A 16,061-nucleotide genomic window follows, 5' to 3' on the forward strand; every position below is an offset into this window, starting at 1 on the left:
CCTCAGATATGCAGATGATACCACCCTTATGGCAGAAAGTGAGGAAGAACTAAAGAGCCTCTTGATGAAAGTGAAAGAGGAGAGTGAAAAAGTTGGCTTAAAGCTCAACATTCAGAAAACAAAGATCATGGCATCTGGTCCCATCACTTCATGGCAAATAGATGGGGAAACAGTGTCAGACTTTATTTTTATGAACTCCAAGATTGCTGCAGTTGGTGATTGCAGCCATGAAATTAAAAGACGCTTACTCCTTGGAAGGAAAGTTATGACCAACCTAGACAGCATATTAAAAAGCAGTGACATTACTTTATCAACAAAGGTCCATCTAGTCAAGGCTATGGTTTTTCCAGTAGTCATGTATGGATGTGAGAGCTGGACTCTAAAGAATGCTGAGTGCTGAAGGGTTGATGCTTTTGAACTGTGGTGTTGGAGAAGACTCTTGAAAGTCCCTTGAACTGCAAGGAATTCCAACCAGTCCATCCTAAAGGAGATCAGTCCTGAGTGCTGATTGAAAGGACCAGTATTGAAGCTGAAACTCTAATACTTTGACCACCTAATGTGAAGAGCTGACTCATTGGATAAGACCACGATGCTGGGAAAGATTGAGGGCAGGAGGAGAAGGGGACAACAGAGGATGAGATGGTTGGATGGCATCACCGAATTGATGTATATGGGTTTGGGTAGACTCCGGGAGTTGGTGATGGCAAGGGACGCCTGGTGTGCTGCGGTTCATGGGGTCGCAAAGAGTCAGACACAACTGAGCGACTGAAATGAACTGAACTGAACTGTGTCTGACTCCTTGTGACCCCATGGACTATCGCCTGTCAGGCTCCTCTGTCCATGGAATTCTCCAGCAAGAATACTGGAGTGGGTTGCCATTTCCTACTCCAGGGTATCTTTCTGACCCAGGGATTAAACCCATGTCTCCTTCATTACAGGCAGATTCTTTCTGTCTGAGCCCAGAGAAAACCATTGTTTTAAATGGGTCACAGATAGTCAACAAAGGTGATAAACTGAAATTTCATAACTTGGGATAAATGTAATCAGCAATAATCTTAGAGAAAATTTTGTAATTACATCTGATTCTGTTTTTCTTTTTTGAACTTGTTCATTCAGCTGTTAACTTGAACATAAAGAACCTTAAAATCCTTTGGTTTCTTCAAGTCACAAAGTCTCATTGGAATATTTATTTAAATGCCTAGTTCCCTACATTGATTACAATTTTGAACTTTGCTTCAAGGAGACGCTTCTCTCCTGGTCCTTTCTGGTCAGCTCCCGGCACACACTGTCATTTTGAATGATAAGGGTCTAACCCTAGTGCCCCCGACTTGATCATCACTATGTCTGTCTTCACAATGGTTGAGGTAGGAGGAAAGAGGGGAGGTGAAGGGATAAGAAAAGCCTTCTTGCCTGGTGCTAGCACGAGCTGGTGTGCCTCATACTGTGGTGGAGAAAGGCCCATATGGCTGGCCATCTCTCACCTGAGATCTCCTGTTTGCCCAGTGGGCATCCTGTTGGATGGGCCTTGAGCCATGTCCTGCAGAATCCTTGCCACTCTGGCTAGTCACATGAGCTAAACGACCTCTATGGGCTTCTCTCCATGGCTTGATCTGGTCCATAGAAAACACACTTTATACACATCTTTAACCCATCATCAGTGGCTGGAGAGTTACTTGCCAGGCAGCTGTCTGCTCTGTGGTCACAGGTTATTCAGCTAACCTCTTGTACTTTTTTTTTTTTTTTTCCTTAACGGCGTCCCTTCAATGACTGGAAAAAAAATAACAAAATTTCCAGGTGGTCCCGTGAAAGTCTCTATCACTTGGTTTTTCACTGGAGGAGACACTTTTCTCTTCCCTTCTCTATGAGGAATGGAGATTCATCTCTCTGTCCCTCCCTCTATGTCTCTGCCTCTGCCCCTCTCTCTCACACACACACACACACAAACACACACTCTATCTCAAACTCTCTAACAGCTGGTTTCTAGCCTCCCAGCCTCTAGCCCTTTTCCTAGGCTACAGAAAGGAGTTCAGTTAAGGACACTCACTTCCATCACCTCCTTTGCAAATTCTGCTTCTGTGGTTTAGCTTTTGGCCTTGGAATGTGAGTGCAATCACCTTCTATCATTTTGTAATTAGCCCGCTGCACATTCGAACCCCACAAAGACACATTTGGGCTGTTTACAATGGTTAAGACCAACTTCTCCTGTCCTGGTTGTTTCTCAAAGCTGTATCACCAGTATCAAGAGAAAGACAAATAAAACCATTTCTCTGGTGAACACAAATTCTAGCAACCAGAAGTCACAGGTTTCTACAGAGAAGTGAAAGTGGGACAACTGGGAATATGACTTATACTCTCCAAAGACTCTCCACGTGAGAATTCTGTTATGTGTTTACTACTAGAATTCAGAAAGGGAGCATTAAACTCTGGAGTGTGAAATTAGCCAGCAGAACCTAGCAACCGGATTTGGCCAGTGTTCCCAGAGGAAATAACCCAGCATCCAATTAGAACTGGAAAGGAGAGCAGATGTGGGGAATTGAGCTCTGCTGCCTGAGCTGACAGTACAGAATGGCAGCCTTGAGGGTCATAGACGCTGAAGCCTACAGCTGCCTGCGGCCCATGCAGAGCCAAGCAGGAAGTTAGTCAATATCCTACAGTGAAGCCCGAATCACCATGAGACCTGAATGCTACCCGACTGGTTTGTGGTTCCTGTTGCATAATAACAATGAAAATAATAGAAATGACAGTTTCTATCTATATACAGGCCCCAAACAGTGATGCAACCTTGACAGTTAAAAATCATGCTTTGAAAGGGCTAGAGACAGCAAGGAGAGGGTGAGATGAATGGAGAAAGTAGCATGTAAGCATATGCGCTACCATATGTAAAATAGATAGCCAATGGGAATCTGGTGTATGACTCAGGGAACTCAAACTTGGGCTCTGTGACAACCTAGAGGGATGGGAAAAGGTTGCAGGTGGGAGAGAAATTCAAGAAGTAAGGGATATAGATATACCTATGGCTAATTCAATGTTGATGCATAACAGAAATCAAACCAATACTGTAAAGCAATCATCAAACAATTAAAAATAAATAAATATAATTATCAAAAAATTATGCTTTGACAAGTGGAATGGTAAAGCAAAAGGTGGGTGGGTTTTCACTTTTTTCTGTGACTTTTGGGTTTTCAAGAAGCATACTGCAATCAAATAATAGTAATTTAATATTTACATGTGATGGAAAATCAGCAAAACTGAAACAGACTGTCAGCTACAGTCAGTTCGGGATTTCAGACCGCACCCGAACCCAGTGACTTAAAATGACACTCACTGAGTTTTGTTCTTGAGTCTATGGATCAGTTGGGTGGTCTGGACTGGGCTCACTCATGCATCCACGGTCAGCTCTGGGTCAGGGAAGCATTTCTGCTGTTTCATGCTCTGCTTTCTCACATGCCTGGGAGTTGGCTGGCTGAAGGCTGAAGACTCTTGGTTTTCTTCCATATGTATCCCATTTCACAGTGGGCCAGTTCAGGTTTGTTTTCATGGTGGAGGTAGGATTGGAAGCATTCATGGCCTCTTGAAGCTGAGGCTCATGACTGACACAAAGTCACCTCCATCTCATCCTATTGGTCAATACAAGAAACAACGATAACCCAGATTTAAGGGGTAAGAAATAGACCTTACTATTTGATAAGGAGTTATTAAAGCACATTGCGAAGAGTGTGCATTCAGGCAGATGGGAACGATTAGGACCATTATTGCAACTATAAGGCGTCAAGTCATAAGAAAATATGGAGAAGAGTATAAAGTTTGGGAATTACACAGCCATATTAAACAGCTTACTACTAATCAGCTTCTAACAATAAATCTTTTTCATCCACCCATCAGTGAGTGAGTTGCACAGAGCACTTTATCCCCTCTTATGTGCCTAGTTCTTACTCATCATGCTAGTACCAAACTTAATATCACTTTCTCAAGGAAGCCTGTCTGAATTACATTCCTTTTTAGGTGAATAAAATCATATGACTGTGCTCAGAAAAGACCCTAGAAAAGACCCTGATGCTAGAAAAGATTGAAGGCAGGAGGAAAAGGGGACGACAGAGGATGAGATGATTGGATGACATCACCGACTCAATGGACATGAGTTTGAGCAAGCTCCAGTAGTTGATGATGGACAGGGAAGCCAGGCATGCTGCAGTCTATGGAGTCACAGAGTCGGACACCACTGAGTGCCTGAACTGAACTGAACTGTGACCAGAATTTCCCCCTCGTATCATTTATAAAAATCTGTTAAACTTTACGCTCCATCTTTCCTGTTAGAATATGAGCTCTGGACGGGGGAGATCAGGTCTACCCCACTTACCCTGCACCCCAGCACCTAGTCCCTGAATATCACAGAGTGATGCTAAATAAATGTTTGTTAAATATACACAAAGGGAATGAATGACTGAATTAATAGATGAATGAATGTCAAGTTGAGTATTTATTAAAGAAATGTGTACCTTTGTGTATATCAGTGTTTTCTTGTGATTCCCATGTCCTTGCTAATCTGTGTATTTAAATTTCATTCATTGCTAGAAAGCAGAAAATAAACACTATGAGAGTTTAAGATGACTTTTTGATAACTGTGTATAATACAGCAAGCAAATTTTAAAGCCTGTACATGATACTTTATCCAAATTTCATAAATGCAGACTCAAGAGATTCCAAAAATGGCCTTTAGATTGACTTACAGGCTTTGTCAGAAATGCACAAATAAATGAAAGCTGTTGCGGTAGTGTTCCTATAGTAGTGGTCCTCAGTTCAGTTCAGTTCAGTTCAGCCGCTCAGTCGTGTCCAACTCTCTGAGACCCCATGAATCACAGCACGCCAGGCCTCCCTGTCCATCACCAACTCCCGGAGTTCATTCAAACTCATGTCCATAGAGTCGGTGATGCCATCCAGCCATCTTATTCTCTGTCGTCCCCTTCTCCTCCCTCCCCCAACCTTTCCCAGCATCAGAGTCTTTTCCGGTGAGTCCTATAGCCAATTATATTCTGTGTGACTCAAGATAACCTTATATTTGAAATTAGTTGAGCTTTCCAAAGGAAATACTCAGGTTTTGTCCTAGAAAAAAAGAATTGGAGATCTTTCTAATAAAACTGAATGGGAACAGAATAAACCGTGGTCTCCTAGCTATTACAAGTCAGATTTGTACCAGACCTTCTTATACATTTCTGAGTTTAATCCTCATAACAACCTACATGGTGAGATTCCCTTTATCTTTTCTATAAACTGGGCATAGCAGTATTATAAGTTATTAACACCAAAATATTAATTTATTAACACCACTGTAAAGCATGGTTTATATAAACAAAGAGGGAAGACCACATTGATTTATTATGGTTTGCCAGGAATTATTGTCATAAATACTATTCCACTATCCTCAGTCCTGCAGCCCAGTGCATGCTTCTCACATGTTTTTCATTCTCTGAACTTGTGTACATGAGACTTTCTGGATAGAAATATTTTTCAGTTATGGTTACCTGGAGGTTTATCAGCAAAGTTACCAGTTATCCCAGGTTATCAAATAAAGTATGTTTCAGAACTTCAAGAGGAAAGCATCTTTCTTATAAATCAACTAATCATCAATTTTCAAAGACTATACTCTTGGCTTCAATTGTATATAGTTCCCTTTCTTGAATCCTAGTTTTCAGTTGCTTATATTAAATGGTTCCCATTCTGCCAAATCTTCTTCCCAGATATCCTATATACTCTCAGGCCTTTGGCTAGAACACTCACATTTTTGTGGTCTTTTCAGTCTTCAAAGACATGATTAGAATATGAAGTAGAGTAGAAAAGGACACTTGATCCTTGGAAGGGAAGCTATGACAAACCCAGACAGCGTATTAAAAAGGCCGAGACATCACTTTGCCGACAAAGGTCCATATAATCAAAGCTATAGTTTTTCCATTAGTAACATACGCATGTGAGAGTTGGACCATAAAGAAGACTGAGGGCCAAATAATTGATGCTTTTGAATTGTGATGCTGGAGAAGACTCTTGAGAGTCCCTTGGACTATAAGGAGATCAACCCTGAATATTCATTGGAAGGACTGATGCTGAAGCTGAAATTCCAATTCATTGGCCACCTAATGAGAAGAGCAGACTCATTGGAAGAGATCCTGATGCTGGGAAAGATTGAAGGCAAGAGGAGAAGGGGACAACAGAGGACGAGATGGTTGGATGGCATCACCGACTCAACAGATATGAGTCTGAGCAAACTCTGAGAGATGGTGATGGACAGGGAAGTCTGATGTGCTACTTATCTTCTTCATCCCATGTAGAAAGTCCTCATTCTAGATTTCTACTCAATTAATAATAAGTGATTTTTTCAAAAGACCTGATACAATCCTGTTTAAAGACTCAATGTCTCCTATTAATCCCTCCATCCTTTTTCTAGCTTGCCCTCATTTTTTGTTCTCTGAATCATTTTTAAAGTAGAGATAATAAGAAAAATAATACATTCAATTATAATCTAATTAATTTACGTTCAGTAGTATTGTGTCAAAAAGAAGCATAGTAATGTTTCAGAGTGGCAGAGACCATGTTTATGTTTTATATATCCTATAATGTGTGTATGTGTTTGTCCCCCAGAAAACATAACAGAGATGGATACAAGCTTAGAAACTATTTGTTGATTGATTTAGTTTTTGAAATCTAAATTGCTGTCAATACAATATATACTGGCATAATTTCTACTTTTTCTCATTGTTTTCATGAGCATTGGGGTCCCAGTTCTCCACTACCATCAAGACTCTCCCCTCTGGGGAATTTCTGATTTACTAAACAACAGTGACTTGAGAAAAGTGCCACAGCAAAGAGTGGCGCCAATAATTAGAACCAAGATCTCCTGACACACTCATCTGCTTTACTTCAGCAGTTCCATTATTCCTCAGAAGAGCTGTTAAGAACAACCATTTCAAGTGGCTAAACTACTTTTGTTAAAGCAAATAGTCTGTGACTGGTAGCAGTGTGTGTCTTTGTGTGCATGTGTGTGTGTGTGTGTGTCTGTGTGTATCTATGTGTGTGTGTCAGTGAGAGAAAGAGAGAAAGAACCAGAGGCAGAAAGTTGACTGACACAGAGAGGGGGGATTTAAAGTTGGAACTGGTGGAATTTTCACTCCTTTTGAGTGTCAGGTGTGGAGTTGTGTAATTCCTTGTTTAGGGAGGAGGGTGATCACTTAGAGTTCTAGTGTAGTGCAGGAATATTCCTCATCCAGGGCCCCGTGTCAAGGATACAATAATGAAGAGGAAGTGTGAGGAGAAGAGGGATAAAGCGTAAATACTGACTCACTCTCCTCTGTTCCAAAATAGAAAGTCCAACATGCTCTATTCACATACCTATTTACCTAGTCTGGACGAAGGCCATCTCACTGATGGAGGTGATTCTTTAAGGAGTGTCCCATTTGTTTAAAACCCCAAAGGTGAGTGAACTTAATAATTCAAATAGTAAACCTCTCCTTGCTAGTGGAACTATACCCTTTTCTAATATAGAATTGGCACATTTTAGGTCCTTTCTTTTTAGAAAAATTAGAACTACCAACATAAAAAATATTTTCCTATTCTCCTTAGTATTCTGGCCTGGAGAATTCCATGGACTGTATAGTCTATGGGGTCACAAAGAGTCGGACATGACTAAGCAACTTTCACTTTTCCTCTCAAAATTAGAATACGAGTAGGCTGACAGATAGGGTTTCAATGATCTACGGGGTTGGCCAAAATGTTTGTTCTGTAATAGCTTCAGTTCAGTTCAGTTCAGTCGCTCAGTCATGTCCGACTCTTTGCGACCCCACGAATCACAGCATGCCAGGCCTCCCTGTCCATCACCAACTCCTGGAGTTCACTCAAACTCATGTCCATCGAGTTGGTGATGCCATCCAGCCATCTCATCCTCTGTCGTCCTCTTCTCCTCCCGCCCTCAATCCTTCCCAGCATCAGTCTTTTCCAGTGAGTCAATTCGTCACACGAGGTGGCCAAAGTATTGGAGTTTCAGCTTTAGCATCAGTCAACCCAAATGAACTTTTGGGCTAACCCAGTATTTGGGAGGCATGAACTTCTAAAAGTTCAATACTTGTAATGTTCTTTCAAGCATTATATCATGCTAATATGTTTCACTATCACTGAAGAAGTCTTAATTGGCATGGACACCGACCATATATGTAACTCTATATTTGCCCCTGCATTTCCACATTTCTTGTAAAAGGGATACAAAAATGTCTTTATCAAAATTGTAACAAAAATCTTTTCTTCCACCTTATTTACTTCCTCCATAATCAAAGATGGAGAGTGTGCAAAACGAAAGCTATTTGTGCTTTTTCTTCTGGTCAGTAGTCAATTTATCACTCTACAAACAGAGCTTAAGGACCTAGAAGAGGAGATTTTTAGGTGCCATCAACTGAAAGAGATGCTTCAGGAGTTTTCAGTTGAAGAAAGTGAAAGCACGTTATAAATTCAGTGTACACTCTGAATCTCGTAGAAGAATTATGTCAGAGTGTCAAAGACATATTACAGTTGACCCATTTTTATGCAACATGCTTTGTTCAGTAAAACTTCATTTGTGTATTATTTAATGGTTTTGTTTCCATTTGTGTCACAGGTTCTTCCTTCTCTGCCCACACTGAGAAAGGTTTGGACTCCCCAGGGTACAGTTTCAGTCTCCTGCTCATCTCAGTTTCCTTCCCTCCTAGATTAGAATCATCCAGTTTTACAGAACCAGCCATGTCAAAAAGCCCTAGTCTCATTCTCTAACATCACTAAATCTCTTTAGCTCTAGACGTACAATTCCAGCTGTATGCTAACTTCTCAGTTAGACGACCCAGAGCATTTCCAAATTAACATCATCAGAATGTAAATACTGGCTTTCCCGCCTTAACCTTGCTCCACATCTCGTGTAACAGAGAAGAGCAAGCCTGATGCACTGGATCTACTCCTTTAGCTCTGTGCTCTGTTCTGCCATCTGTGCTCAGTCACGCTAACTCTGCACCTTTTGTAAACTAATTTTGCCCATGAGGCGAACATACTCGGTGCTAAGTCACTTCAGTCATGTCCGACTCTTTGTGACTCTATGGATTGTAGCCCCCAGGTTCCTCTGTCCATGGAATTCTCCAGGCAAGAATACTGGAGTGCGTTGCCATTCCCTTCTCCAGGAGATCTTCCTGATCCAGGGACCAAACCCAGGTCTCTTATATCTCTTGCTTTGGCAGGCAGGTTCTTTACCATTAGTGCCACCCGGGAAGCCAAGTTTGCCTATAGCCTGAAATATATATACAAGATAGGACATTTTCAAGTATCTGATAACAGCTTCCCATTCCTACAAAGGTAAAAAGTTATAGAACACAAAATAACACTTGTCTTATTGGAGGTTTGTAGGAACACATTACCAGACCTATCTGGACAGCTGCAAGTACAAAGGATTCTGGCACCAGGAAGCTGGCAGCAACCAGCCACACTCCCTCCCTTTTCAGAATAAAAAAAGCCAGAATTCTAACTTGGGAAAGATGGTTCTTTGGGACACTAGTCCACCATCTTCTGAGTCTGATGATTTTACAAGTAAAGTCACTATTCCTTGCCCCAACAACTCATCTCTCAATTTACTGACCTGTCATGCAGTGAGTAGTACAACCTTGGACTCAGTAACAATGCTATCTCTGTCTGAATAAATGGGCCTCCCAGTCACCAGTGCCTGAAGCCTTGGCGTTATCATTGGGCTTTTCATGATAAAAAGTAAATTTATATTTTATATATCTTAAGAATATACAAATGACTACAAAAGTCCACCACATAATGTGCCAAACCTAACCACAATGGGACAGATAACTGTCCATTGCTTATGCTACACTCCCTGCAAATAGACTGTTGATTTCATCTTCAGGTATAAAGCAGAGGTCTCTTTGTGTAAGGGAAAGAAAGACCCTCTATAAGCTCGTGGAAGTCCCCTCCTCTTCACTCAGTGATTGATCTAGAGGATGCTTCCCAGATTTGCCCAAGTAGATCAAAAAGAGAGTCTGCCGGAACATGATACTCAGAACCATCTCCTCAGCTTGTGATCACAAAGCTACCATCCAGGGTAGCAAAAGAGAAGAGTTATAGGACAGAAAGTTTCTGGGCCCTCGGTGATATCACTAAACAGTTATAAGAATCCTGAAACCGCCTACCTCCTGCTCCAGGGCTACGAGGTCTTAACAGAAGCCAGGGTTACCTTCCGTTTCGTCCCGTTGCTCAGTCGTGTCTGTCTCTTTGCGACTCCGTGGACTGTAGCCTACCAGGCTTCTCCGTCCATGGGATTCTCCAGGTAAGAATACTGGAGTGGGTTACCATTTCCTTCTCCAGGGGATCTTCCCGACCCAGGGATCGAACCCGGGTCTCCCTCATTGGAGGCAGACGCTTTAACTTCTGAGCCACCAGGGAAGCCCAGGGTTACTTTAGCCACTGTTAATTGGTTCTCTGTGACTGAAAGAATTTCTGCTTAAAGCACAAGGCCCTTCACGATTCTTGCATTCTGGTCCCAACCTACTTTGCGGTTTCTTCAGTAAACCTACTGTAAATCGTCACAGCAAACATGCTAGATTCCATCCTACAGTATTTCAGATTTTCATTTAGAAGGCAGACATTTCTTCTGTGTCCTCCTGGTGAGCAGGTTTTTGACAGTTCAAGCTCTAGCTCAAAGTGTTACCTCTATAAGCAATGATGATTTCATCTATACACCAAAAGCCTCTCATTGTCTTCCCTGAAATCATACCCTCCCAAGAAAAATTAACTTATTTCTCCCTACTAGGTTTGCATATTATTTGCATACAATACATTCTATTGCAATGATCCACTCTCTGTCCTGCATTTGCCTTTGAGGCCCCAAGTATGAAGATGTCTTACTCATCACTGTACTCACAGATCCTCAGACTGGCTGTTACATAATAAACATTCAGCTAATGCTTCTGGATTTTATAAAATATCTGTGGTCACAACAGGACCAAATACTATACATGTTTTGTTTTGTTTTTTTGGATGGTGGCACAAACTTCTTCACTAAAAATATACTAATAATTAAAAAAATTACTGATACTAATATATTAATAACCAAATAGCTAAAAACAATACAACTAATAATATACTAATAACAAAGTAACCAAAAATATACCTTAATAATACACTAATAAATAAACTAAAATGAATCACAAATCCCAACAGAATAGTGATGTCAACCTTTTTGGGGAGTGGTTTTTATCCTACAAAATTCCATTTGTTTCCTATGTTTTTCTTCTTCATGACAAAATGAATAGATATCTTCTCATATACCTATAGACATTTATATTTTATGATCAAAAATCTATTTTTAGATTTCTACTAAATTCACATGCCCCTTCTCTGAAATTTGAACTCATGCTATTAAGTTGATGACCCATATGATATGTGATATGGCAATATCACCAAAGCTTTTAGTTACATTTAAGTCTGAGGAAGCTATTCTTCTGCCTCGCCTGGCTAATGTTCTGGAAGCATCCTTTTCCCAATACATATATCATTCATCCTGTTCCAATTTTAACTTGTGCGTGACCCCAGGCTAAATTCATGCTAATTGCTTTCCAAGATGACTATCAGAGTTGAAAGAACATTAAAGGATTGGTCTTTTCTTTCAGAGTCCTAACACTCTTAAAGAATAGAAACCTGAAAACTACAGGCGTCTGCCTGATTGCTGTTTATTTCAGTTGACAGTTCTCTGTGAATCCACCATGTCAATCAATCAATTCAAAGCACATATATTCCGTATTTTTAAAAATGTTTTTAATAATATTTATCTATTAATATTGCTGCAATCCACAAGGTTGCAGAGAGTCAGATAGGACTTAGTGACTAAACAATAACAATTAACATTTCAAAATTGCATTTCAGATTTTAATTTCAACTTGTGACTTTCAGATGTATTACATTATAATATTGTAACTCTTTCACCTTATATGGAAACATAGAACCTTGCTCAATGACCAGTTACTGTCTTCATCTTATGACATCAGATGCCTTATAATATTTACTCTCTCTACTGCCTTCCAATCATCTTTGCTACATTTTTATTCTCCATGTTATTTCCTATTCATTTTTCCCAGTAGTCTAAAATCTTTTTTGAAGCAAAGGTGGCATAAACTCTAAATTACTTCAACTTTATGAAATGAAAAGTGCTTTAGATGAGCCCCTAGGGGTTTTTTGTTTTGTTTTTTTAAGAAATTTGATACAGACGGTTGGAATTGTCAGGTTTGCTGCATTGTACAGCTCTGAAAAGCACCATTCACTTCTCCATCATCCACGTGAAGAATGTTCCCTGGAGTGTACCACATACTGTTCCCTCCTTTTGGGCGAAGGGCTACTTACCCTGTCTCTATGAGTAGAGACAGAGATACCTGCGGTTATGGTCTTCTAAGGGATAATTGCATAAAAATAGTTTCTAGAGCCATGAGGACTTACCATTCGGGGGATTACTCTCTTTCTTACCTGAGCTGTGGTTTCCTGCTAGTAATGTGGGGCTCACGGAGCATCTTCCCAGTCTGCTGGTGACCACAGGTGGTCCAGGGGTCCCATCCCATTCCTGAGCTTTGATAGGCTCTCTGGAGGACGATGCCCCATGATGGCCTCTCTCTTTGCTGTCCAACTTTGGTATTGGCTCCGTGCTGTGGCTCCGAACCTTCAGCTCCTCTGTGGATTCTGTGTATTAACCAGAATTATATTCTCTTAAATAAAAGTCACATCCTCTCCAGATTCCTTTAAAAATTAAAGAATATTTAATGTTTTTCTAATTTCTAGAAAATATTTAATATTTTATAAAATATTTTCATGTATTTTTGGAAACTTAGGTGCGTTGGAGATGATAACATTTAAATAAATCAGGGACACATCACCCGGGCCCATTTTTCCGAGCTTTGCAGGTTAACATCAATGAGAAACAGTTATACCTTTGGAATGGAGAACCTCAATGAACCTTGAGTATTCTTCAATAACTTCTCCCTGGTGCAAATCTTCAAGGAAATTTCATAAAAAGCTCTTTTACACTCCTTCTCTTTACGTTCTCATTTTCCGTTCATTCTGCTACCCCTCTGGGACATAAATTTAGCCCAGCCACTCTACTCCAAAGTGCTTTTGCTAAAATCACCCAGTGCCTTCTAGTTGGCAAATTTAGAAGACATTGTTAAGCCACTCTCTTTACATCATTTCAGTAAGAGAGTAATCAGATTAATCTGTGTATTACTCTCTTATTGATATTTTCAATTCTCTTGGTGTCACTGATGACCATATTTCTGCGGTGTGTTGTCTAACACCTTTTCTGTGTCGTTCACACCTTCTCTTCCTCCAAGTGTCCCTTCCATTTGGGTTGTGTTGACTAAAAAATACAGTCACAACCTGAAAGAATATATTATTTCTATGATTTCATCCTCCAGGATTCTATTAGCAATTGTCTGACGGCTGGTGGTTTCTAAATAGTTTATGGGAAGGTTGGATCATTCTGCTGATCTGTAGACTTATTCTTCCTACTGTCTACTGATGACTCCATCTGGATGTCCCTTAGACAAAACAAATTTAACATTTCACATACTGTGCTGACACCATTTCTAACTAAACTAATGATTCCTTCTGTTCTGCCAACCATCCAAGTTAGAGACTTATCTATCTCCTTTTTAACTGCTACTCTCCATCAGTCTGCAAGTTCTACAGATGTTATTTGTGAATATCTTGCTTTACCTTCTGTTGCTTTTTCTATCATGTCTATCTCAGCTATTCGGGTTCAAGCTCTAATCATCACCAAACTTACCTCCTTGACTCTGTCTTTGACTTCCCAAAAAATAAGCTCCATATACTGCCAAAGTGATCTGTCTAAAATGCAAATTTGATCAAGTGTTTTTCAGGGCCTAGATGTGATAGCCATTCTGTAAGCCATAGACATTAGTATTTAAAAGCACACAGAGTTTGGAATTAACAGATAGACACTATAGAGTACTATAATATTATATACATTATACATAAAATAGATACCAACAAGGATGTACCAGATAGCACAGGGGGTTATATCAATATTTTGTAATAATCTATAAAGGAAGAGAATCTGAAAAGAATATATATATTAATATATAGACAGATAGATAGATATTTTATATGTATGGCTTCCCTGATGGTCCACTGGTAAAAACCCTGCCAATTCAGGAGACGTGGGTTTGATCTCTGGTTTGGGAAGATTCCCATGGAGAAGGACATGGAAACTCACTCCAATATTCTTGCCTGGGAAACCCCATGAGCAGAGGAGCTTGGTCAGCTACAGTCCACCATGGGGTCGCAAAAGAGTCAGACATGACTTAGCGACTAAACAACAAATATAGAAATACATATATATATATATATATACACATTTCTATACATAGAAATGTATATAAACTTTTCTATACATATATATTTCTATGGATATATGTTTACATTTCTATACATATGTATTTCTATATATAGAAATGTATAGACACATATAAATGTATATATGTATATAAATTACATATACATATATAAATTTCTATGTATAGAATGTATAGACACATATAAAACTGAATGACTTTATACACATATAAAACTAACACAACATTGTAAATAAACTACTCTTCAATTTTTTAAAAAAATAGCCTATGGGAAATTTTTTAAAAATATAACCACTTCCTAATTTTTAAAAGAGCACATGTAGTAAATAAATATGGTTTAGGAGCGATACCAGTTTGCTACATTCAGAATAATGTTATTTCAGAGAACTAATATGATAGTCATTCCGCAGTGCACATAGAAAAGTATTTAAAGACAAAAAACAAAAAAATGCAAATCTATTCATAAGGTATCACTGGCTAAAATCCTTCCAGAAGCTTCCTGTTACAGAAGTATGTCTAAGCTCCCTATGACTCACATGATTCTCCATCTCACTCTTTGCCTCTTTAACTTTTTCACTTCCTACTTGAACACTGTATTCAAGAAACATCAATAAATTAGCTGTGGCTTCTTCCTCTCAACTCCCTCTCCAACGAAAACAATGCTGGTTTCTATAGCTACTATCTCCTACCTCACCTGCATTGAAAACCCTTATATTCTTTCCTTTCATTGGAGAATTCTTTCCTCAGTCATCTTTATTCAGTTTAAGTATCCTTTGAAGCCACCCTACCCCATATACAGCCCATGGTGGGATAACATCTCTGTACTGACATTGTCTTGTATCATTTTTTTCTGTATACTTGTTCTTCTTAAAAGGCCCCAAGTTCTTTAAAGGATCTGAGTGTTGATTTTTGCTTTTTTTTCCACTGGTGCCTCTAGCTCTTAGCATATTGCTCAGTGGGTATGTAACTAACTCATTTAGGGAGTAGTTTTCCTAAATCCTCTGGCATCTTTCCAATGTGTGTAGGAAATACAGCATTCCTAATGGAATAAGGGGATCTGGTGAGCGATACAAATGTATTCAGGTGGCACAGAGCTAACAGTATTTTCGAAAATCTAATTACCTGACAATCACAAGCTGTAAAACTTGCCAGGTTGAAAGTTTAATTCAAATAAAGAATCTTCGAGAAAGAGTATAGTGAACAGTGACAGAACAGGTTCAGAGAATCTGTATTTTGTTTTCTTTGCATGTAAGTTCAAACACTCATCATCTTCCAGCAGTGTGATAAGACAAATGTCATACTTTGGTTCCCTGTTATTTGAATCTGTGGGGCAGAGATAGAATAGTTTGTAATATAGTAGGCAGCTAGGAGAGGGATCTGAAAGGCCTAGCTGGAATCCTTAGCCACTGTGGACACATGGCTGGTGACCCATGACACTGAGCCCTTGTGTTTTTTTTTTTTTTTTTGGAGCTCTGCTCTGCTTAACTACAAAATGGACAGAAGACCAGTCCTGCCTAACTTTCCCAATTTAATTTGAAGGATCTAATCATATCCTACATTTTTAATCTTTAAAAATGAAACAGGGCCACACATGTAAAAAGTAGTACTCATTTTAAAAAACTGTGGCAATTTGTCCTTCATGAA

General features: G+C 39.5%; 1 protein-coding gene across 1 annotated transcript in view; it reads right to left on the reverse strand.

The window, feature by feature from the left end:
- Positions 1 to 16,061, reverse strand: part of NYAP2 (neuronal tyrosine-phosphorylated phosphoinositide-3-kinase adaptor 2) — a 154,059-nt gene that overhangs the window by 14,286 nt on the left and 123,712 nt on the right. Inside the window, 4 exon segments of the mRNA XM_088841221.1 lie at positions 1,482 to 1,610; positions 9,417 to 9,492; positions 12,397 to 12,473; positions 12,476 to 12,726. Of these exon segments, the coding sequence (XP_088697347.1) occupies positions 1,482 to 1,610; positions 9,417 to 9,492; positions 12,397 to 12,473; positions 12,476 to 12,726 (533 nt within the window).

Source organism: Moschus berezovskii, chromosome 2 (genome assembly GCF_049115385.1).
Source record: "Moschus berezovskii isolate FMDL1 chromosome 2, NW_MosBer_1.0, whole genome shotgun sequence".
Lineage (NCBI taxonomy): Eukaryota > Metazoa > Chordata > Mammalia > Artiodactyla > Moschidae > Moschus > Moschus berezovskii.